The 23,063-nt window shown below is 40.2% G+C and overlaps 2 protein-coding genes across 3 annotated transcripts; both read left to right on the top strand.

Moving 5' to 3' along the window:
• The first annotated feature begins 5 nt into the window (after nucleotides 1-5).
• On the top strand, nucleotides 6-19,953 carry MTERF3 (mitochondrial transcription termination factor 3). 2 transcript variants are annotated; one of them, XM_039570744.1, is made up of 10 exons: nucleotides 6-236; nucleotides 655-1,003; nucleotides 3,194-3,346; nucleotides 4,309-4,498; nucleotides 7,506-7,653; nucleotides 8,893-8,964; nucleotides 11,725-11,886; nucleotides 14,204-16,973; nucleotides 18,125-18,196; nucleotides 19,915-19,953. In XM_039570744.1, the coding sequence occupies exons 1-8, from the start codon at nucleotides 141-143 to the stop codon at nucleotides 14,396-14,398; spliced, it is 1,365 nt and encodes a 454-aa protein (XP_039426678.1). In that variant the 5' UTR covers nucleotides 6-140; the 3' UTR covers nucleotides 14,399-16,973; nucleotides 18,125-18,196; nucleotides 19,915-19,953. The 2 variants fall into 2 exon arrangements, with proteins under 2 accessions (XP_039426678.1, XP_039426674.1); XM_039570740.1 differs by having other exon boundaries at nucleotides 652-1,003.
• LOC104692736 (cytochrome b-c1 complex subunit 7) lies at nucleotides 16,906-22,407 on the top strand. The gene is made up of 4 exons (XM_039570753.1): nucleotides 16,906-16,973; nucleotides 18,125-18,196; nucleotides 19,915-20,081; nucleotides 21,281-22,407. Exons 1-4 carry the CDS (start codon nucleotides 16,955-16,957, stop codon nucleotides 21,356-21,358), a joined length of 336 nt encoding a protein of 111 aa, XP_039426687.1. The 5' UTR covers nucleotides 16,906-16,954; the 3' UTR covers nucleotides 21,359-22,407.
• The last annotated feature ends 656 nt before the right edge of the window (nucleotides 22,408-23,063 follow it).

The raw sequence follows: 23,063 nt of genomic DNA, 5'->3' as shown, positions 1-23,063 counted from the left end.
CCGAGCGGGCCGAGCCGGGCAGCCGCGCCCGCCGCGCCGAGGGGCGGAGCTCGCCCTGCCGCGCCCACGCGGCTAGGGAGGGAGCAACGGAGCGCGGGAGGGGGGAGGCGGGGCCGCACAACAACAGCAGGCAGAGAAGGATGCTGCGGCCTGCTCCCCCTCGTTTCCTCCCGAGTGGTCTCGCCCGGGCTGGGCGGGCAGCGGGGCGCACACGTGGGCCGGGCCGCGCGGCGCAGGTGAGGCGATGGCGGCTCCCGCTGGGCCCGGGCCGGTCCCGGGCACTGCCCCTTCTCCCGCAGGCTGCGCGCAGCTGCTGCCGGCGTGGGGAGGGCGGCGAGCGCGGCCCAACCCAGCCTTCCCGCCCTGTGGCGAGTGTGCGGTGACGCGGCTTTACGCGGAGGGCCCCGTCCCCCCGGGAGGGTTTAGGCCCTGGCTGGGCTTCCCCCGTGCTCCCAAGGGAACGGCTGTTGTGCAGGGCGGCGGGCGGTGGCCTTCAGACCCGGCTCCTCCGTTTGTCGCCCGTTCAAACCCTTGAGGCAGCTACCTGTGCTTTTGTAGTGAGGAATTGCTGTAACGACCAGGGGATTCACGCTGCCGACTCTACGGCGAGGCAGGCAGCGCCTGTGTCACTGCGCACTCCTTTTCTCCCAGCAGGATGCTGTGCTGAGGTGCAGGATGGCTGTGTGGGCTCGGCAGGTCTCCCGCTGGCGCTGCCTGCTGAATTCGGCCCGTGCTGTTGAGTTTACTCGGAGGCTCAGGAGTCGCGGCTGCACCGCACAGGCCTGCCGTGAGCTTGCCTCGCTGGCTGTGCTGCCCGCTGGAAACGAGGATGTTCTGTGGAGACTGCAGGCATGCAGGCACGTTTCTGTAGGAAGCTGTTCCCCGCCCGACAGCGCCAGGGATGGATCCTTCTCTTCTCCCGAAAGTAACTTGCCTTCAGTACAGCTGGAACAAGGAAAAGCAGAAACATTACCTGATCTGAATGCAAAAGCACTGGACGAAGGTAAGAGGCTTTAAGGGATACCATTTCTCCCGAATCTTCAAATTATGTTTTTAGTATGCTGCGGTTTAACCCCATCTGGGTTCTCCTTTTTTGGCCTGCTTGCCTAGAATATGTATCTGGAGTTCCTGACTTTCACTTCTTATTAGCTTCGTAGTTAATTCAGATTTTTATGGTCAATGGAGCATGCAAAGAATACCTTTAAAGTGATATAAACTGTATAACGTTTTGGGTAAAAATGTAGGTCTGGAGCTGCCGTTTGAAGGACTTTTCATAACCCTACCTGCATCAGCTCAGCGTTTGCCTTTTCCTCACAGATGTACTGGTACAAACAAAAGGGTTTTGGTTTGGGGTTTTTAGGGTGTTTGGTTTTGGTTTTTTCATTTGAGCGAGGCTGGGAGATTCCACGCCTCAAGCAGCTCACACAACACAGCCGTTTGAGTGATCAAGGATGAACAACAGGAGGCAGCAGTGTAAAGCCTCCTTAAGCACTGCCCTGATGAGAAATGCTCGTCCAACTGTCTTCTGAGGAAAGGAGACGAAAGGAGATAAACACAACATTGCCTTCGTGTTGTTGCCCTGAGGAAATTTACTCACTTTTTTTCCTACTTCTATCTAAATGAGGATTATAACATTTCCATTCTTTCAAATTACTTTGGGTATGCTGAGGAAACTTGCTCTGAATTACTAAGCAGCCTTGTATGTTCAGATTCTGCTTTGAGCCCAGCCAACTTGGATTGTACAGAGCTTATTTTTGGCCTGTTTCAATGCTGCAGTGGAGACCTGTCTGTGTAGCTGGTTCTGAAACAGTTCTGGTCCAGAATGATGGGTCAGCCAGCTTGTGTGTGGCTGCATCTGTGGTGCAGTTTATCCACATGCCAGATTTTTATCTGCCAGCAGACTGACTGGAGAATGTGTGTGTGTGTGTGTGTGTAGTGTTTTGCCCAGTTGACAGTCTATATAATGGAATAAACACAATTGATAACTTTTGAGGGTTTTGGTAACTTGAAGTATGATTCCCAATAGGAAGTATAAAGACCTTAAAGTGGCAATAAAAGACATGCATGCTTCTGGAATTGACTATATTGTATATTGGTTCAATCCTCAATAAGTTGAAAGAAAACACTTGATATTCCTATAGATTCCTAGGAAGTTCCTGTCTAATGTGTAAACGTTGCTGAAAACATTTTATTGTGCTTTTGTTTCTGAGGCTGTGAGAAAAAGAAGTGACAAGACTTTCAACAGCTATCGAGCTAGTCTGTGCAACTCTTCCTGGAACATTAGGCACATCCTAATTACTTTGGAATCTGCATGAGTAGAGTTCTGGTGTGCCTTTGTTTTCTTGACATGCAAGAGTGTTACCCTGGTCTCTAGGAAGCCATTATATAAAGGTACAGGGCACAGAAAATCCCTTTCCTGAGGAGTTTATAATCAGGGCATCTGATCAGTAATCAAAGTGATGATTGAGGTGGATGCTAGCAGCCAGCCTGCAAATGGTAATCTTAATCTTACTGCTGTGAGCTCCCATCAATGGAAAAATAGATCTGTTTAGAGAATTTTTTTTTTTTTAAAGACACTGAGTTCTGTGACTTGGAACACTTAAGGGGAAACAAGCATAATAATGTTTGCTTTGAAACCTTAGTGAGTAGGAAATTGTTCCTTTTGCTATTAGAGATAGTGGCAGTCAGCTGCCTTTCTGTAATGGATAAGACACGATAGTTTGGCTGGAGTTGGCTATGAAAGTTAAAATAGCTGCATTTCAGGCATCAGATTCAGGAAAGCCACAAAGTAGTGGGCTTGTCAGGTTATGAAAAATAATCTTTGCAGTAGCCTTTTATCTGGCTATGATCAAGCAAGAGTGCACTTGTGAAGACATGAAAGACCTTTTGCAGAAGGTGATGTGATCTGTTGTCTGCAGTAGTCTAGGCAGCAGGATGAAGGCAGGCTTGCTGGGTACTACTCTCAGATTTGGCCATATGAGTAAAAGTTGATGGGCAGTGACCAGGAGATGGAACAGAGACAAAAACTGGGAGTAGAGTCTATGTTTTTATGTTTTCAAATAATAGGTTGGCTGTTTATCACATGTACACTGTTCCTGCATTTTGAAAAGGATTTTAAGAGATCTGTGTAGCATTTGGTGGGAGCAACTTTCTTTCACAAAAAGCATTTGGGTCTTCTATATTTGTTTCTTAGACTGGGATGACATCCCACCTTCATCTGCTTTGGAAGTGATTTCCGAGGAAGAAGCTGTACAGATCATTGCAGAACCTCTTCTCCCCATTCAGTCTTCCACGCTCCGAGATTATGTTGATCACTCAGAAACCCTTGAGAAACTTGTCCACCTAGGTATGTGTGATTTTGTTTGTGTGGTCTGCCTATAACAGGAGCTTTGGAGATCTTTTGTGCTTTGCTTTTACTGGTTACCTTGTAAACTTGAAAATGGGAACAGTGACCAATAGCAAAAAGCAACAGGATGTTATCCAGGGTAGATGGACAAAGAGAGGGGACTGTGTCACTAGCAATGCCATACTACTGGGAAACAAAGCACCTTTGTGCTCTGGGTGATAGAAGGAGGCATCTCCCACAGCTTCAGGAGGTGGGGAGGACTGTGTAACTTAATTGGTCTTTCTTCTTTTGGGCTGGTTAAGGATGCTTTAATTGGCTGCAAAAGAATTTGCAGCTCTCCATCCTTGGAAGGAAGGAAAGAGCATGGTTGGTATGCATAATCTTAGGAGTGAGGCACAGCACACTGGAGAGGCAAGAGGGAAGGGATTGAAGAGAACCTTACTTCTCATCAAAAAAATACTTGGACTACACAGATACCTGAGTTCAAGGTTGTTGACCACCTTCTTCCCCAAATGTGCAAGGAATACTAGAAAGAGGTTGGAGAAATTATTATTTGAGAGGGGGAATCTGTCCTCACGTAGTAACAAATTGCTGTGTGTGTCAGTATACAAAGTCAGTTCACTACAAAATTGTCCCCTTCCCTTTTGTAACAGATTGGGAAATTTCATGCACACAAACTTCTGTGCAACAAGAGCAGGTCTCTAAATGTGGCACGTGCAGGATTCACTGCAAATGTCTTCCTTCAAAAAATAAACTCAGCAAAAGCTTCTAAAATGACTGCTTATTTTATCTGGGGTCTTTCCACAATAAACAAGGTGTTGTGGCCTTGCTGTGTTGAGCAATAAAAGTATGCAAAATCAGTGCAAAAAATTGAGTAGTCCTATAAATTCCAACGTGCCTTTGTGAAACATTTACAGAAAGCAGGGTCTGTGTTTAATTAAAACAATTTCTGTTTGTTGTAGGGGTTGACTTATCCCAAGTGGAGAAACGTCAAAAGGCAGGTCAGCTCTTACTGACCTTGGACTTTGAAAAAGATATAAAAAAAATACTTCTGTTTCTTAAGGATGTGGGTGTAGAAGACAATCAGCTGGGACCTTTCCTGACCAAAAATCCATATATCCTTGCTGAAGACCTGGAATCTTTAGAAACCAGGTGAGCCTTTTAAGTAGCAGCAGGGTGTTAAGCCCCTTGGCTTGAAGATCTGGTTTCCCAGTTGGCTTAACCTTGTCTGAAGGAACCTGTGCTGCCTCTGTTCTTACTCAATCTCTGGCTCCATGTTCTTGTGCCTCCCTATCTGCTGGCACTAACATGTGGTGGTATCATAAGTCAGCACCTTCATCCACCTGAAAACTGCCTATCAACAAATTTTACTGCTCATCCCTGTCTCTCTGCCACAGGGGAAGCAGTTTGCCATCTTAGGCCACTTGCTTTACTCATGTCAGCTTTCATTCCAAAATGTCATCCCTGAGGCTTTACATAAATTTGTAGAACAATATTAAACTCTTCAATCACAATTTGAAATCATGAATTCTGCAATAAAAGAAGCAGACCAGATCTCTTCTGTGTTGACATCTAATAGCAGCAGGAGGTTTTGGTGATGTTTTTTTCCTGTTGTCCAGCTGAAACTGAACACAGCACTACAATGAACTAATTTGTGTGTGTCTGTGTTCATTCACACTTGTATGGCCCGTAACTGTTCTTCAGTCCTTAAAATTAACTTTTATTTATAATATTACTCCAAATTCAATGGTTTTTTTCAGAACAACTCGTGTGTATGTACATGCCTTTCTTAATGAACTCAAAACTTCCCAGTATTCAAAAATCCCAGAGAAGAAAATCTGTTGTCTTGGCTCTTGCAGGTAGTAGCATTTCTGTCTGAAACAGAAGTCTGGAAGTACAGATATTTAGAAATAGGCACATGAGTAGACTCTTGTGTAACGTAGACCTGACTTCTTTCCCCTCTGTTCTTCTAACCTCCTGTTCAGTAAGTGGCCTTTCAGAAACAATATTAAAAAAACCCCAAAAAACCCTGTGTCATTTTCCAGCAGTAGTTTTGAGTCTAGATATCAGAGCATATAGCTTATGCTCTTCTGAAGAGAGGTGGTTTTTTGTGTTTTTTTTGTGATAAATATCCTAACTCTTCCATGAAGTCATATTTTATTTTCAGTGACACTCCTGTGGTGGTGGCTGGTTAGTGAAGTAGGGGCTAAACAGAGCAATCTGATTCTTGCTAATTTTCTGCAGTATGATTCTTCAGTAAGTTTGCCACTGGTGAATGCTTTCCTGCAAGCTTTAAAATAAGTGTGCTGTAAAGGCTGTGAAGAGAGTGTGTCTCAAATAGCTGTCTTTTGAAAGCTGAGTATCACCTTTGCATAAACAGTTCGGTGCAAATGGATGTGGTATTGGTTACATCACTCTGGAATGTTTTATTGCTATGGATTCCATGTTGCCAGGAAACAAAACACAAATTTCAATAGGTTTGGCATTTTACTTCAGATAAACACTGTAAAAGTCAAAACATTCCATAATTCCTAACAATTTTGACAGTTGCAAATCAGTGTCTGTACTGCAGCTGCACCAGATGCTTTGTTTTACACTGGTGTTAATGATGACTTAAAACTGTTAACATGCTACATAGAACTGCTGATCCCTGCAGTAGAACGAGGGCTAACCTTGGTGCCAGCACTCACACATGTATCTCAAACTTTGGCCACGTTGGATAGTTGTGTTCCTTTAACATACTAGTTTCTCGAGTCAGGTTGTTACAATCTTGCCATCCCTCTTTTAGGTTTCTTGCCTTTCCAGGAAGAAATGCTTCAGGAATGAATTTTAATGACTTGTTAACAGAAAGCGAGTGGAGTCAGGACAGACGAAAGATTTTATTTTTAATCTGTTCATTTAGCTGTTTCTGGGATGCTTGGAAGCTGTGCCAGTTCCATTGTCATTGTCTGGAGCCTAGGCTGCTACCTTCTGTGGTGGGGTGCCTGCTCAGTTAGGAATTGGTCCTCTAGAGCTTGGTCTTATATCTTCCGTCTGGAAGTTTTTGGCTTGTGATAGCTTCGTTTTTGAGCATTTGTGGAAAGAGGGAAGTTGTAGTGACTGGAAGGTAATTTTATTTTTTTTCTCTCCACAAGACATGGTTTAACAGAGAGCCCATTTTTTGCTGAATATCTGCTTCTGCAGAATTTTCTGCAATCCATTTAGTATTTTAATTACTACCAGATAAAACCAATTCTTGTATGCTCTAAGTTGATCTGACTGCAAATATTTCTCGTATTGCAATTACTCTTGTATATAACCAGATGAAACCTCTCCAAATTGTACTTTAGTTTTTTATGTGGTGGTATGTGGCTAAATTGTGTCTCTTTGTGTGCTGTATTTCCCCTCTTCATTCCTTTTTTTCTGGAGCTATGATAATCATCTACTACAAGTAGTACTTGGTATAGGATTTCACTTTCACTGAATTCAACAAAGTTTGGAAAAAGTTTTGACTTGGAAAGAAAGAAAGAAAGCAAGCAAACTCTGCTGAACTTCAAAACTTTAGTCAACTCCTTTTGCTTTCTGATGACCAGATGTTTGTTACTCACTCATTAGACCAGTGACTGAAAGTATGGACCTATTACAGCAAATGTAACTTCAGCTGATGAAGAAATGTATTTTTCAACAATATCTCTACACATAGCATCATTGTATGATTATTGCTACTCCAAGGCAAAACAGGGATGTATGAGGTATAGTACTCCGTTCTTTCAGCAGTAGAAATGGAATTCATTAAAATAGCAAAATGCTGTATATATTTTCTTGTCCGTACCCTATGATGATCTATTAATGTGTTTGCAATCTAGGAGACAGGCTGGTAGTTAAATGTAGGTTAACACAGTTATCTGCTTAAGTACAGCTGGAAGGAATTAAAATCTGTCTTCAGTATTGACATTCTGCTCTGAGGTTTATTTTTCTTCTAATTAATTGGAAGGGAGGGTATTTTGCTTTTACGATAACTGCAGATTTCACTCTAATTATTTTTGGCAGGGTTGCATGTTAATGCTAGAACATCTGTCCGTTTATAAGATATCACTGAGGAATTTAAGCAAGTACTGAATAAATGGAGGCAATAAAATTTTCATCACAGGATTTTATTTTGTTTTTGTTCTCTTTCTAGAGTGGCTTACCTAAAATCAAAAAAATTTGGTAAGTCAGAAATTGCTCAGATGGTCTCAAGAGCTCCATATTTGCTGTTGTTTTCAGTGGAAAGACTGGATAACAGACTGGGTTTCTTCAAAAATGAACTTGGTCTCAGTGCAAAAAAGGTAAAGACTGAAGTGTTTAGGTATTTTTTTAGTGACAGTTGTAAGGTCTTGGAATATGAATAACTCCAAGTGTTTGGACGTTATCAACAAACACGGTGTTATAATCAGTAATGTCACCAGAGGGTTACAGGAGGGTAACATGGTTTTAACTGTCTGTGGAAGTGATATGGACACCTAACATTCAAAGGACCTGAAGTACAGTTTCTGAAGATGACCTGCTACAGGTTAGTGTCAAATAAGCATGTGTATGTCGAGTTTTATTATTTGAGGTGGGTCAGAGGACTGAATTAATTACTGAAGCAGCAAGCAGCTTTTTTAACTTCTGGAAAATTATTTGGTGCTCTTCATCTCTTTAAGATACTGTAACATACTTAACTCATTATTTAAAAAATACTCTAATCTGTGAATATTATATCAAGATAAATGCCAAATTATATGCTCAGCTCACCAAGAGTGACCTCTGGGTTTGCTCATGAGTGCATACCACATTAAGTGCTCAGCAGGTATTCAGCACCTTGCTTTGGGATCTTCAAGGGAGGTAGTAGCTGCACTTGCCTGGAGTGAGTGGGTGGTGTTAGTTGTGTCCTGCAGTAGGTGGGGATTGCAATGAAGGTAAAATTCCAAGTGGAATCTGGGGTTCTTCTATTGGCTTCTATTAGCTGAGCAGCCATAGCTGTTACAGTGCCTGTTGCTGGCCTTTCCATGTTTGAGGTAAAAGAACTCCCCAGAAAAGGGTTTAGTCACTACCTTGTACTCAGGGTGGATTACAAGCAATCAGACACCTTAGGGAATGTGGAGTAATTTCCTGTAGTGCTGCTAAACTGTGGCCTAACCAGATCCTGAAGTTAGCTCCACTGCCACTGGAAAACCCTTTTATAGCCTCTATTGTGTAGTGTGTTGTTTATTTTTTCTAAAAAGATGGGAAGAAACAACTTGAGGGCTGAGAGAAAATGGGCACTTGAGCATACTTTCTCCTTTTGATGCATGCTTTTACTCCCTCTTCCTGTCTGCTTTACAACAATTGTATTATTTTTGTTTTCCAAAACACATTTGAGTAATATTTTGCATCTTAATATACTGCTGCTTCATGCAAATTCATCTTTGGTGTACACATAAAATAAAATACATCCCTCTTCCAGCTGCAAAAAAAAGTTTATATAGGATCTTTCTTTCACAGATAAATTTACAAACAAGCTTTCAGTAATACTCTTTTGTTTATGTGTTTTTTTCTGATTGTAGACAAAGGATCTGGTAATTCGTCTTCCAAGACTACTGACTGGCAAATTGGAGCCTGTAAAAGAAAATCTTCAGGTGAGCTTAGGAATAGATATTAGAAGTGTATTGTATACCCATATGGTTTAAGAGTTGTCAGAAGATAAAATTCCTGGAGGGGATCGTGCACAGAAAGAATTTAATGAAATGGTTTTAGTGGTGATATAAAATAACTGAAGATTTTGTTAAACAATTTATTTTCCTCTATAGTGTGCAAGCTTACCCAATACATGGAGCATTATCTTACTCTGTCTTCTACTGTGACGTAGTGCCTTCCTGCAAAAAGTTGCTATATGATGACATAAATTGTTACCCATTTTTTAATGAGTAGAAAAATACTCAGTCTTTTTTTCTCCCCCTTAATTATTATGGTCTTTTTCAAGGATTGTTCGTAAGTATTTAGGAGCAAGAAATGTGCAGTTGATTCTTCTCCTGGCAGGTAACTAGTCTGCCAAAATGTGCATTTGACACCTATTGTCTGATAGCAGATGGTCGTTATTAACAACTGTTGGGTAAATAACTTCAAACCCATGGGGACTCCTTTCCCTTTTGAAAATGTAACCATGTATTGGTTTAATTACTGTGCTGTAAAGCCATTGAGGCCAAACAGCATGATGTAGTGTAACAATTTGTGAAATTCCATTATCCTATAACAAATAACTATGAATCAAAATGTAAAATTTTCAGACAGACTCTCTGCTCTGAAACTATTAAACACTAGAAATCTTGCAATCTGAAATGTGTGTGTGGTAAGGGAGGAGACTGGAAATTAGCAGACTGTTCTAATTAATAGCGCTTTCTTTTTAACACAGTGTTTCCAAAGGCTAGGGTTCCATTATTAAAATTAATGTGTTTTTAAGATCCTCAGTTCTATGTGACTATCTTGTTTACCTACCAAGAAATACGCAGTGTAGCACCTCTATTTTTAAAATGTGTGAGAGAGGGAAAGAGAGGAAGGATTTTTAGGTCCTCACTGTTGGAATCTACTATTTCTTAAAAGCTCAAGCCTTTCAAGGGGTTGGATTCAGAATCTGTGTTCAGACCTGTATGTCCTAAACTGGTGATGGGAGGGACAGTACTTGGAAAGTGAAATCGTGTACCAACAGCTCAGAAATGATGAGGTTGTATCCCTCATTCTGAATGGACTGTTATTTAGAAACAAGTGCCGTAGCTGATAACGCTTATCATAAGATACCAGTCGTGGACTAAATGTGCTGAAGGATGGCTTAGTCCATCCTCTGAGGGTTTTATCAAGCACAATTACAGATTCACTGACAGGGTAGAACCTGAAAGCTTGCATTTCTACTGCTTATTGTGGGAATAATACATACTTTGTTGAGTATTGCTGAGGCTTACACAGTAAGGATATTAGCATGTGTCGCCTAGAGAGTTATTGAATATTAAATATGATTGCTGTCAAACTGAGTGCAGTCAAAGCAACTTACACTTGAGCTCACCGATCATGTCAAGAGGGAGCTGTTTCACATCACAGAGTAGAAGATAAAAGGTCAAGATTCTTGCAACAATTACCTCTACTGTGGGCCCAGCTTTACATCTGCTGTGATTTAACACAGGGGTTTTAACTCCCGTTGTGTACCTTGATGCAGGAAGTTACCCCTGCCAACTCAGGTCCATGGAAGATACCACTCGTGGGCAAACACTTATTTTCATACTTGAATGCTGTCTTAGTTGATTGGTATTTTGTGTGGTGCACAAATATTTATAAAGCAGAAAAGTTAAAACCAGGAGTTAAAAGACCTGATTATAGTTGCCTCTAGAAACATTTCCCTGTAAGTCCTAAGGTAAATTTGAAACCCAGATTGTAAGCCCTTCCCTTTGACTTTTACAAGCAGTTTTGGAAAAGAGCTGCAGTCCTGGCACATCAAACTGGGCAAACAAAAACACTACCTTCTTGCCATTCGAAGTGCCTTAGTTTGATATGAAAGTCTGGTTATGTTAACTGGCAAGCACACCCACTTCATAACTGAAAACAAGCTGCTTGTAAGTGTCACTGGAGGATAGAAGAAATGACTGAGTTAACAGATACTCTTGTATGCTGAATTCTTTCTCAACAACTCAATGAATTGCTTGCCATTCTGCACTTTGGGAGGAGTGCTCATGAATTTATTGAAAAAATGTGTTTTGTTTTCCTTTTGGGAAATCATAATTGAAGTCAAAGCAGTCTCTGAAAAAGACATCTTACTTTAGACATTAATGAACTGTAGAATAAATTGAATACACCACATATTCTACACATCTCTTTTAGGTTCAGCAGTCTTAAGTTGAAGACTATAGAAATTATACTCCCTATTATAAAAATGTAACTTGGATACATTAGCAAAAGAGGCAACACATTAGCAAAAGTAGGCGCTAGCTATTTGATTGTTGTGTTTTACAGAGCTCAACAGCTTCATAAGAAGAAAGTCTCTTGACAGCTTGGTATTGAAAATTATAAAGGACTCCTAGGAGAGAATTTTTATGCTTGTAACTGCCATACATATGGAGATGCATTTTTTTTCTTCATATCTCAGACAAGCTGAAAAATACATAACATTCACAGCAGTCATCTTTATTTTGGGGATATTCTATAAACAAATTACCCTTTAATCCAGAATGATAAATAATTTGCATTGTCTGACTTGAGAAGAACTGGACTGGCAGATATTACTGTGGTTTGCCTTCTTGTTGCTGTTTGACAAAGGGTAGAAGAATTTTGCATTAGTTTATTTCAGTGGTGCATTAAAATAAGCTAAGTTTCCTGTAGCTGACTTATGAAGACAAAATTGTGCTCTTTTTCAGGTTTGTCAAATTGAACTTGGTTTTCAACGTAATGAAATTCAACAGATTGTGTATAAAACTCCCAAGATTTTAACTGCAAGTAAAAAGAGACTCAAACAGACATTTGACTACTTACACAACATAATGGGTATTCCCCACCACATGCTTACTCGCTTTCCTCAGGTGAGCTGTTAATCTGGGAATAAACTGTAGGTGCTCTTGTCACAGCCGCTTCACTAATGTGCTGAAGGTGGAGCTTTGCTGTATGCAGGACATATGTGAATTCTTCAACTAGCCTGTGGCTTTTACTCTAATTGGGATAATTTTTATTAGCAATCCAGAAACCATTGAAGATTTCAGTGTGGAAGAGCTGCTTTTTTTCCCATAGCGTATGTGACATCACTACCCCCACTCTTGTGAATTTTTATGTTTTCAACAGAAGTAGTCATGCTCATCTCTTCTGTATTCATGCAAGAGAGATTACTGCCTACTTAGGGGTTTGCCTGTCGTGAAATCCTGCCTAAGAGACACAAGAGAAGACAGATTATGCAGATCTGTTCATTAGATAACATATATATATATATATATATATATATATATATATACACACACACATATTAACATTTCTTTTAGGTCCGTCTACTTAAAAAATAAGCTTTAGAGATTTTAGGATCTGAAAATACAGTGTAAAGGTAAGAGAAGTTCTGTCCATTAGGCAGTCAGATTCTCATTGGTCTTCTTATTGCTGCAGTAATTGCTAAAATACCACAGGATTGAAAATAGATTAGTTCCCTGATTACTATTTTGGGGTCTTTTTTCTACCTCCTCATTACTGTTACTTCCTCACAAATTAAAATCTGAAAGTGTTAGTCACTTCATTCAATGCTGACATGCAGTTGCACTATCTTCTTACCAGGTAAAAATGAAAGCACAAATTACAGCTTCTGAACAGCAGTAATTTTCTTTCTAAAGCAAGTCCAATAGACGATCTAAGCGGCTAGAAAGCCAAAATTGTATGGGGGAATAAAACTGTTCCTCAGGCTTTTGATTATCTTGCTATTTAATATATCTTTAGTTAACAAGGATGCTTCCTCCAATGCTCACCTGTGTCACTTTGCCCTCCTTGATCTGTAAGTGGCCACAAATTTTGCTCACTTCCTTCTCAGTTGTCTTATTGTTGGCTTTGTGGTGGTTCACCTCATTATTTTTCTTCCCTTTGTTTGGAAGGGTAAGTGGAGAATTTCCTCTCTTCCTTGTTCTTGGCACATTCACTCCCTCTCTTTCCTGTTCTTCCCTTTCATCCTCAAAAACTGTGAGTTCCAGGATACAGGTAGTGCATGTCAGTCTGTATATGGTTGGGCCTCTAACTTGTGCATTCACAAATGCGTATTTGTCTCCATATGTACTTGCTTCTATCCTGAATGACAGTAATGTTGAAAATAGGAAGTATACAGGATTTTTTTGGGGTCAAATTCTCTCTGATGTTACAGCTGCTCTTGTAACCATTCTTTCTGTCAGCTATCTCCATAAATGGTGGTTAAGTGTTGTTTGTTTGGGGTTTTTTTTGTTCTCCTGTCTTCTGACTCCCTCTTAAAATTCAAGGAAGGCATAGGAGGAACAGTAGTTTTGTTTTTCCCTCCTTTTTCAAATTGGTTTGCATCCTTATGGAATTCTTCTTTCATCAATGTAGCCTCTTCTTTTAGTAAAATCTCTGCTTGCTCTGTATAACATTCCCATTTGCACCATTATCTCCTCTATAGCATCTCTCTCTATTCTGTTGTACTGCTCAGAAATGAACTTAGATCTTTGCTTTTATGACTTAGCTGTGCATCTCGTCTTCCGCACTTCCCTCTCTTTTTAGATGTTCTGCTGATTTCTTTGTGTTTCCCCTACTATTGTTCTCATTTTTGACTGTCTAGATTTTTTTTTTTTTGTGGCAGGTATCTTCAAAGGTAGGCATTGCTGTGCAGCAGAAGACAAAGGGTTGTTTTGAACCACCACACTGTGCCTTTTTGGCTGTGTTATCATGACAGGAGTCACAGCCACTCACCTCTGCCCTTGCCACTGTGCTATTTTGTTGTTTGTCTTATGCCATGTGGTCACCTCTTCATGCCGTCCTTGTAACAATGCTCATTTGAATCTGATGCTACAGGGAAATGTTCCCTGTTTCTGAATATCTCCACTTTCTTGGCTTTGATTACACAAAAGTAATATAGTTGTTCTATAGAAACAACTCTCAAGCACAGTAGGTTTTTTGTATTACTCCCTGTTTTCTGTTGTGTGTGTATGTCAGCATATTGTATTGAAGTATTTTTTTAGAGTTTAGATAACTTATGTATAAATGTAACCTACCTGGTGTTTGACATAAATTAAAGGAAAATAAGTGTATTATTTGTTTTCTTCCTAGATCTTCAGTTTGTCTAAAAAAGGCTCTTATTTTCGATGCCTCAGAGTCTGAAATTTAGACAACCTAAAAACTTCTTTCCTTTTTTCTTCTTAGGTTTTCAACTCAAAGCTATTACGGATCAGAGAGAGGCATATGTTTCTTGCATTCTTGGGAAGGGCCCAGTATGACCCAGCACAACCCAGCTACATCTCTCTGGATCAGCTAGTATCCTTGCCTGATGAGGTGTTTTGTACAGAGATGGCCAAAGCTTCTATGCAGGACTTTGAAAAGTTCTTAAAAACACTTTAATTTTTTACGTGTGTTACTAATTATAGAATTAAGTTAGGAAATAAACATACTTTATAAAACTACTTCCCTTTAAGGTCTCTTAAGTTTTTAATTACTGGTTTAAGAAGTGTGTAGGATTTAAAGGCTCACAGTAATACTGATAGTAACTTAAAAACATATTTCAGAAGGATTGAGTGAATATGTTGATTGCTACTAATGCAAGCCTTGTAATTAATCTCTAACTTAATTCAGAGTGGATGATGCAGCATGCTAACTGAAAGGTAAATTCGAATGGATTCTTCTTTTTTACTTTCGATAATGGCAGAATTTTGGGAGATTGGAAAACTGGCTAGTGATTTATTCCCTGTCTTGCGCTCTGTTGTCTTCTTTCACCCTCTTCCCCAAAAGTTAGGATAGCAAGATACTGGGGTAGTGAGGTAGTGTTGTGTTTACCTGCTTGAGGTAATAATGTTATTATTTTCCTTGTAAGGTAGAAAGAATCACACCATCACATGTGTGAAGCTCCTCATACAGAAAGGAACTCTTTCAATAGGTTACAAAGGTGTTTCCTTGTGAAGCTGGCTGCCGAAATTAGTATCCTAAAAGCTGGTTAGCAATGTAAAAAAAGAAAACCAGCAAACTGAATTTCAGGCAAATTATAGAAAGAAAATAAAACTGTTAGTGTCCCTGAAATCTAGAAGGACATTATTTTAGTTACTTTTCCCCTTGTTCAGTTTTTTCCCCCACATACCAATGAGATTTGTGTGGCTTTAATATACAAGTAAAGATATGAAAAGAGGCTGTAGTATATATTAAGGTGATAGAGTTAATCTGTTGTAAAAGCTGAAGTAAATGCTGACATTGGGCATCATGGGAGTATTAAAAATACTTAATCTTATCATTAAACAAAGCACTTTAATACCGAATTATCAAATGCTTCCCACTGTATGTGGGAAAAATTAAAAAGCTGCCTAAATCCACACACAAACTGTCTGATATTGTTTAGAAGTTTCCATGCCTTCAGTAAAAACAGTTCAGGAAACTGAAATGCAGATGTTTTAATTTGGATTGAAGTTTATTTAATGAAAAACCTCTACATTTTAAAACTTCATTGTTGAAGCTAAAACTAGCAATTTTTATGCACACAGCAGAATAAAATTCAAAAGGTTAAATTCTACTAATAGGTGGGAAATAAAGTAAGGTTAAAGAGATTTAAAGAATGAGAATAGTAGTGATCTCTGGATTATGACTTTGGATAAATTCTTATTGATCCAAATTAAGAATTTGAAAAAGACGTGCTTGAAACACATTGAAAAACCACATTCATTGTCTGCAATATATATCTGAGATGTTCTCTTTTGTCTTTTTTCTCATGTTTCCTATTCCGTTGGCCTGGGATGATTGTTTGAAATCCTCTATTAAATAGACTGTTCTTGGTGGAGATACATAACAAATTTCATGGTGGCTGAAATGTGATGGCTAAGCACTTTCCCCCATTTCCTTCTGTTAAATAAAAGTATCCAAGCCCAATATGCTTATTTGGATTTTTGATTGTATGAAATGCTAATAAGAAACTGTAATCTTCAAACAATCTTGTAAAAAATAATGTTTATAGTAAAAATGTTAATAGGAAGTATGTGGGTTCATGTTTGAGTTAACTTTTGCAGATTTGCTCCACTAGCCTTATTACTATGTATTACCATGTCATAAACCATTGTAATAGAAATTATATTGCAAAGTGTGTATATTTTGAATGTCTCAAACATTGAGCTTTAAATTCCTGTAATATTTTTAAACGTAGAAATGATTGCTGCCACAGTTAAACCAATTTCTTTGAAATGTTAAATGCACAAGCTTCTGCCACAATAGCTTCCCAGAACCACGATGAAGAGTGGAAGCAAAGCATTTAATGGGAGTGCTAAAAAGGAAGGGGAGAGAGGAAAGAAGAACTTTTTGTGGACCATGCCAAAAACTTTGTAGCTTTACAATTAAAAAAAAAAAAAAAATCTTGAGCAGAAAGGTTTGGCGTGGAATTCTCCCCCCGTCCCCTCCCTTACTGAAGGGGGCTCTTCTCGGCCAGGGCTAGAGCCGCCTGCAGCTGAGCGCCTGAACTCAGCCCCTTAGGCTCGCTGGGTGCAGTAGGGCACCGCCCGCGCCCTGGGCTGCAGCCGGGGCCCTGCTCTTTGCTCTCCGGACAGGCACTGCCCCCTGCGTTGCCTACCCCTTATTTCTGGGCTACCTCCACCTCCGCATTTTGGCTTTTTTCAAAACCCAGTGGTCCCTTCCTCAAGGAATGGCGGGGCAGAGGCAGCCATCTGTACCTCAGAACGCAGAGCCGCTCAGCTGGCGGCTGCGATACCTGAGCAGAAATAGGTTTCCGCTTCTTGGCGTGACCCATTGGTGCTTTGTTTATTGTGCTTTACAAAGCTGAATTTTACTGTGTTACTACTTTGTAGCTGTCACCCCTAGCCGCTACCCCCCTCGCCACGGCGCATGCGCGGATGCCCGGGGCACCATTGGCAGCCCCGCTCCGCCCCGCGCGTTACCCAGGAGGCCGCGCGCCGTGCCGAGGTCAAGATGGCGGCGAGGGCGTCTGGTGAGGCGGCGGGGGCGCTGGGGTGCGCAGCGGGGCTGAGCCCGACCCCGACCTGCCTGCGGCGCTGGGCTCGCCCCGGCCCGCGCCGGGCAGCGAGGCGGGCCCGTGACGGGAGAGGGGGAGCCGGGGAGCCCGTGTGCACCGTGTGCCCTTGACGGGGACAGCGACTGCCGCTGCCACAGTCGCTGGGCGAGTCTCCTCGCCGGCCCTTCTGTGGCAGCGGAGGGAGCCTGGCTCCGATACTTGAGTTTTCTGAGTGCAGAGAGTGCTCGGGAGCACTAGAGGAGCCCGTGGCCTGCTCATGAGGGGCCTCGGGGATCGCTGTCCTGCGCGGACACCGACTCCGCGCACAGTTGGTCTAAGGTTATTCCTTGTCTGGCCCTAAAGGACGAAGGAGTAACTAACTGGCCTGCTGAGGTAGTGCTCTAATGACGTACTGGTATCACACGGAGCACTGGGGCTTTTGGAGTGTGTTGTGCCGTTCGTGGGCTTCTAGACCCCTTGTTGAGGTACTCGATTATGTGTAAAAGCACCTCTGCCATCCCAAACCACATTTAAGGAAAGATTAACATGTATATGTGGTGTGGAGGTTTTATTTTTTGTTTGGTTGGGGGGTTTTTTTTGAGGTTTCAGTGTTGGTTTCGTGGTTGACTTTGGCAGCTCCTTGAAAAAGGAATAGCATTCAAGTATCTGGAGAGGAGAGCAGAAGGTTAGCAGTATAATAACCAGTGGCCTTGAAGTCGCATTAACCCATAGCGAAAGTCAGGGAGGTTAGATAAATTATTTGAAAAGCCTGATGGTTTTATGTAGACAGTATGGGTTTGGCTCATGTAAGTGTTATGGAGCCTAAAAGTTTTGTTGCTATCTTTGACGAGGAATTGGTAGCATTTTTCTAAGTCTTAAAGCAGCCCAATATTCAAATTTAGTGAAATGGGTCAAATTCTTGCATGTAATGAGTGTCCTTCAACCTATTTAGTGTCACTTACGGGAGACTGAGAAGTAGAGGCCAAGTCATATATCATCAAATTCAAACTTGATGCAGTGTTACATTAATACATGTGAAAGAGGCCAGCAAATGTTTGCATACTGCCATAGTAACATGTAAATGTTGAATTTTACCTTGCTGTGCAACTGATGATGGTCGCATTCAGTTGCAGGAGGTGGTCGCATGCTAGACAGGCTTCGCAAGTGGTATTACAATGCAGCTGGGTTCAACAAACTTGGTAAGTGTTTCATTGAGTTTTAAAAGCTGTACATGTAACAGTTCTCAAACTAGTTATGGTTTATAACTGCCATATGTTTGTGCAGGTTGGCGTGTTTTTGATCAAAATTAGTTATGACTTCTGTAGGGAAGAAAGTTGGCAAGAGCTTCAGTTATTGCGATTTAAACCTTTTCTGTTATTTCGGTGTTTGCTTGTGTTCCAGCGAACTGACTTACAACAGCTACGGTCAAGCTAGGGTAGTTGAAAAAACTTTCACAAAGCAGTCCTGAAAGCTCAGTTATTTGCATTTCCCCACCAAGTCGCTTTCACTGGCCAGTCTCTTCTAACCCAAAGAAGCTGGGGGGGTTCCCACTGATAGTAGTCAGCCTATCTGCAGTCCTTATGTAAAGTATCCAAAGGGCAAATAAGATTAAAGTTAGTTTTGCCCTTTGTGTCACCATAACTTCAGCTGGCATGGCTCTGGCCTGCACGGTGGTGGAATAGGTGTCAAAACAGGGCTTCCTTAAGGAGAAGAGGCTGCCTTAACAGTATTTTCTTCAGTTTATTCAGAGCTGTCACCAAGTTTGTCTCAACCATCTAGATTGAATGGATGACAAGAATGGAGTATTCTTGGATGACAAGAATCTGAATATTCAGATGCTGCAATTTATTGCTCACCACAATACAAGCAAATCTTTTAAAGGAAGTTAACATTCCTGCCCTGGGGGCGTTAGAAAAAATTACAAGAAAACTGTAGATGAGGAACCTTAGATCCTTCCTCCAAAGATGGAGTGATTAATTCCTCTTTGATAATGCCTGTCTGCTGAAATTCTTACTTCTGCTGCTTTTCTGGAAATGCAAGTAAAAAAATTAGAGAAGCACCAAATTTAATACAGTGATTAAACTAGCAGCAGTGCTCTCTGTGCCTTTGAAATAAATTACAAAGCTGAATTTCAGAATACATGACTCAAAAGAAATTTTTGTTTTATTGAGACAGTACTGCCAAATCGGTCACATGAGATGAAAACCTTTAACCACAAGTCAGTAGGTATCTTGTAGTAATCTGCATCATCTTGGAATGCTACAGAAGTAGTATTTTGTCCTGTTTGTTAATACTGAACCTTACAGAAAAGTTGGTTGAGTTTCAAGAATCCTTTGTTCCACAGAAGGTGTGGGAGTGTTCTTGGTTTTGAGAAGACTGGGTGCTTCTCCCTGATTTAACTTCTGATTTGCAACTCACACACCAACACAGAGCTCCAGGTTTCCATAGCTTCATATGGTCAGCAGAGATTTGGTTATCATGAACAGGGGAGTTTAAAGAATAATTCTTCAGTACTGAAAGAGTCTCATCTGTGGCTGACTGATTCTAATGGATTCAAAAACCCTTAACATGGACAGTCATCGTAAATAGAGATATAAAATTCAATGCACATAAGTTCACCCCTTAGATCCAGAGAAGGTTTTGTTCTGTATACGTATTGTCTCACGAAACACATTGATTTAAGTACCCATTTTCCTTATTCCTCTTTAACAAAAGGACTAAAAAAAGTAAATAGAGTATGTGAAAGTCAGCATTTAGGATTGCATGTTTTCTGTGAGCAATTAGTGGCTATCGTGGATTGGTTTTGTTTTTCTTCATAATTTTTCATTGGAAGTATTTTGCCCATGGTACTTGAGTCAATGCTAAATCTTAGGGAAGAACATTTATTCAGTGATACTGTAAATTCTTCTTGGTACAGGGTTAATGCGAGATGATACATTGAATGAAGATGATGATGTAAAAGAAGCATTGAAGAGACTTCCAGAACATCTTTACAATGAAAGAGTATTTCGCATAAAGCGAGCGCTAGACTTAAGCTTGAAACATCAGATCCTTCCAAAAGACCAGTGGGTGAAGTATGAAGAGGTACGTGCACGGAGTGTTTCCAAGGTGTAGGTCTTAAATGGCACTGCTGTGGTTGGCGATTGGGCTTTTCATTCCCTGAGGAGATACATGCTTACATGTCCTTCATAGTGAGTAAATGAGTCAGTATCTCATGGAATACCTCTGGAAAACACTGCCGATTGCAGTTTAAAAATCTGTTTTTCAGTACAAATTACTGAATTTTTCTCAAGATGACAGAAGCTTAAGCTGAAGCTCAGAATCACAGCATATTTGCATTTAGGCAAAATATTTCTTCTATCAGATAAAGAAATACAGTGTAAATAGCTTTGGGATTCTTACAGAAGGTCTCCTGCTTTTCTGATTAATTTCTTGATCTTATAGAAAATCTTGAGCCAAAGTTTTTATTCATGAAGGTGCCAGGGAAGAATAATTTGAAGGGAAATCTTGCATTAAAATAAGTGTCATCTTGTAATTTAAAAAATAAACTACACTTTCCTTATCAGATGTAACTACGTTTTATTTTTTGGTTGTGAATTGATTCACAGACTTTGCATCACTGTCCACCTCAGCTTTCTCCAGACTATCAGGCAGAGAGGAATTTTTTTGTTAAACTTTTGACTATAGGAGAGTATAAAGGTATTAATGCATCTCTGAATAAGCAGAGGCTGTTTCTTGTGGTCTCATGGGTCATATTTAGGTAACTGCTGCATTGAATGACTGGTTGCCTATTTCCTCAAGCAGCAGTTTGGTTTGTGTTAAACATGGTCAGGGTGCTCTATCAAATACAAGTTTACAGTGCTGGTTAGAAGCTCAAAACGAGACTATCTGGAGTATTATTGTTGGGCTTTGAACTATTCAAAGTGGCTATTGTACATTACTGTAGTTGGACTTTGAACTAATTAAAGTGGATCTTGCACATTTGGTTTTCTGCCAAAAGAACACTGTTTTAAAGGTATAGCTGGAAGCATCGCTTTGCCTGTTAATGTTAATGAGGCATTAGGAATTAGTGGTTACTGCAGTAGAGAACTTGTCACTGCAGACTTGGCAGATAAAAAGTTCACCTTTTCAGGGTAAGTAAGGCTGGATTTCCTTTTTTTTTTTCTTGATAGGTTGGTGTTTAGTCAAACCTGGGGAGGAATGAGAAACAAATAGTCTGTAGGAATGACTTGAGATGTTTCTGGACCTTGCTTTAAGTTTAAGTATATTCTCTTCTTTTTCAGGATCACCATTATCTTGAACCATACCTAAAAGAAGTAATCCGTGAAAGACATGAAAGGGAAGCATGGAACAAGAAGTAACTATTGAACTACTTCATGCAAATATCCGTGTATTTCTGATATTTTTAAACATTTGGTTGTATAAGTCCATAGGGAGGCAATTGTGAGGCTGAGGAATACTGTTTCAGCTTGTTCATTGAGTCTGATCATCCAACTAAAATAAACATGTCAAACTATAAAAATCTTGGAAGAGTTCTTTCTAAATGTTAACAAGCTAATGTTCGAATCTCTCCTGTGAGCATATACATTACACATTAGTGGTATGCAGTCTTCATTCCAGCTTTTGATTCTTACTCTTTTCATCATACAGCTGTTTTCTGCAGTAGAAGAGTTAGGTAAGAAACGTTCAAGGCTGTTGGTGCTAGTTGCTCTCATAAACTAAAAAGGATTTGGTATTCATTCGTCACTTGTCACTGTGGACAACAATACTGAACCAGTGTTTGATGTCACAATGGTATTGTGAGACAGCAGAATGTAATGTTCTGTGCACCCAAGCAGATATGTATTGTAAAAATGGAAAATAAAGATGATTCCTTAATCATAAAATAGGATATGTTTCATTAACTTTTTATACCATATACATTGTTAAGCCTTAAAAACTCTTTTCCTGTAAACTGTAATGACTGTCTCACTTCAGCTTTTTGAGACTTTTTATTCTTGAAAAGAGTAAAAGTGATACTCTGATGTGCTTTAAACAACATAGCACTTAACACAGTTGACTTCTCATGTATTTTTCTTCATCACCTAAAGCATGCTCAAGTTATTAGTGATCGGTATCCGGAAAATACTGGCCCTTACTGGCTGAAGACCTGGAGTTTAGTCTTCCATAGTTTAATGGTAGTGTTAATTTGAGGGAGATATTGATGTTAGACATGAAATTCAAAGCCTGTCATATAACCTCCTGTACAAAGTACACAATCTTGCATGATGGCCTCAAGGTTTGCGTTTTTCCTTTTGTTATGCATGCTTGTCTGCCAAATGCAATACTCGGTTTACCAAAAGAAAAAGGAGCAAACCGCATCTGCAGTTTTGAGTTGGTATGACCAGATAAATAAAATACTGGATTAGAAGCTTTTAGCTTTGCTCATCACTCTGTTACTAACCTTCACCTGCTTGCCAAAGTCCCTTACATCTGTAGGATGAATGCAGTGATCCTTGGGTGAAATACCTCAAAACTTGACAGCCTGATGTGGCAAAACAAAATTCTGCAAAAATATCTGCACTGCCAATATTCCTTTAAAGTCTCTGTGGAGATTGTATTAAGAATTTGAGGTTTCTTTTTTTTTTCCTGTAATAAAAATCTAATGATTGAATCATACATAATTTGATGTATTTTTGGGAACTTTCCTTTTTTTTTCCAAGAGACAAATAGGGCATGAAGTTTCACACTTCTCTTTATGGAATTATTAGAATATAGTTTTCTAATGAAATTAGAAGTATTTCATTATCCGATAGAATTATATTAGAAGACTTAATTATATAGTGAAAATAGTACTTGAAAAGCATAGCTGGTCAAATTTCTACAAAAGCTAGAATTCTGTGGAAAGACTGTGTCTGCTTACTTGAACACAGGTTTGAATAAAGAAAAACAGTCTCTCAAAAATTACTTGGTGTAGACAAAAGGGCTTTGTTGGCATTCGGCACTTAAAAATAGGCTGACCTTTGAGTGAAGTGCAAAGCAGCCATGCCCCAATTGGCCTAAAGCATCTGAAATCACTGACCCTCT

The sequence above is a fragment of the Corvus cornix genome, chromosome 2 (genome assembly GCF_000738735.6).
Source record: "Corvus cornix cornix isolate S_Up_H32 chromosome 2, ASM73873v5, whole genome shotgun sequence".
Classification (NCBI taxonomy): domain Eukaryota; kingdom Metazoa; phylum Chordata; class Aves; order Passeriformes; family Corvidae; genus Corvus; species Corvus cornix.
The sequence above is the reverse complement of the archived record's forward strand: the minus strand, read 5'-3'. Positions and strand labels throughout refer to the sequence as shown.

Bases quoted from the DNA above. Each gene is read 5' to 3' on its own strand.
- LOC104692736 (XM_039570753.1), top strand. The intron at 18,197-19,914 runs GTAAGTGTTTCA...TTCTTGGTACAG, and splicing joins AGCTGGGTTCAACAAACTTG to GGTTAATGCGAGATGATACA. The intron at 20,082-21,280 runs GTACGTGCACGG...CTTCTTTTTCAG, and splicing joins AGTGGGTGAAGTATGAAGAG to GATCACCATTATCTTGAACC.
- MTERF3 (XM_039570740.1), top strand. From the start codon at position 141: ATGCTGCGGCCTGCTCCCCCTCGTTTCCTCCCGAGTGGTCTCGCCCGG. The intron at 4,499-7,505 runs GTGAGCCTTTTA...TTCTCTTTCTAG, and splicing joins CTGGAATCTTTAGAAACCAG to AGTGGCTTACCTAAAATCAA. The intron at 8,965-11,724 runs GTGAGCTTAGGA...GCTCTTTTTCAG, and splicing joins CTGTAAAAGAAAATCTTCAG to GTTTGTCAAATTGAACTTGG.